This window comes from Buceros rhinoceros, unplaced genomic scaffold (genome assembly GCF_000710305.1).
Source record: "Buceros rhinoceros silvestris isolate BGI_N320 unplaced genomic scaffold, ASM71030v1 scaffold6844, whole genome shotgun sequence".
Classification (NCBI taxonomy): Eukaryota; Metazoa; Chordata; class Aves; order Bucerotiformes; family Bucerotidae; genus Buceros; species Buceros rhinoceros.
Window position 1 is genome coordinate 28168 of NW_010408767.1, and position 787 is coordinate 28954.

At 35.5% G+C, this 787-nt stretch overlaps 1 protein-coding gene across 1 annotated transcript in view; it reads left to right on the forward strand.

Moving 5' to 3' along the window:
- Positions 1 to 37: 37 nt before the first annotated feature.
- LOC104492412 (interleukin-1 receptor type 2-like) overlaps positions 38 to 787 on the forward strand; it is a gene marked incomplete at its 3' end in the record, with an annotated part of 37500 nt that continues 36750 nt past the window's right edge. The window contains exon 1 of the mRNA XM_010134969.1: positions 38 to 72. Within this exon, the coding sequence (XP_010133271.1) occupies positions 38 to 72 (35 nt within the window). The remainder of the gene's footprint in view (positions 73 to 787) is intronic.

Here is a 787-nt window from a genome sequence, read left to right on the forward strand (position 1 = left end):
CAAACAGGAAGAAAAACAAACCAGACTTACCGCGAACATGCTGTTGAGTGGACAGGAGGCAGGCAAGAGAAGGTGAGAAGTGGTGTAGAGAGTCAGGCAGGCTGAAACAGAGGGCAGATCTAGTGTAGTAATGTTAACAATGTATTTAATTGACATTTCTTTTTTGTAATGTGACAATATGTGGACGAAGAGGAAGGTGCAGGTTTTAAGAAGTTAATATTTATAAAATGTGAAAGACACAGTGACTAGGATAACTTCTTCTTGGGGAACAGGGAGGGTGGGAAGGGGCTCGGGGTGGAATTCTTGGGTTTTTTTGTTTCTGCAGTTTTATTTTGGCCTGGCCAATAACTTTAGTCATTTTCTGTGTACCAGGTATTGCCTGAAACATGTGCAGATGATTAAAAAAAAAAAAAAAAAAAAAAAAGGAAAAAAATTTCATTTTCTATAATGATTCTGTGTTAGGCCAGAACTTGGTTATGTCACAGTATTAGCACTGCCTCAGTTAAAGGTTTAATTTTTGTTTAAACCTAGAAGTGCAACAACAGTTTTACCACAGTCTGCACTCGCAGAACAAAAAAAAAAAAAAAGGAAAAAAAAAAAGAAAATCCAAACTACATATGTTTATTTTTTGTGCCTACCTCATTGTTTTTAATGCATAAAATAAAAGAGGTGGTTTAGTTTATACGTTTTTAGCTGAAAACCATTAATGTCTAATTTAATCTTAATACCAAAACTACCAGATTGAAAGGTTTCTGACTGTTATTGCATAGCAAGTTTCAGCCGGAGG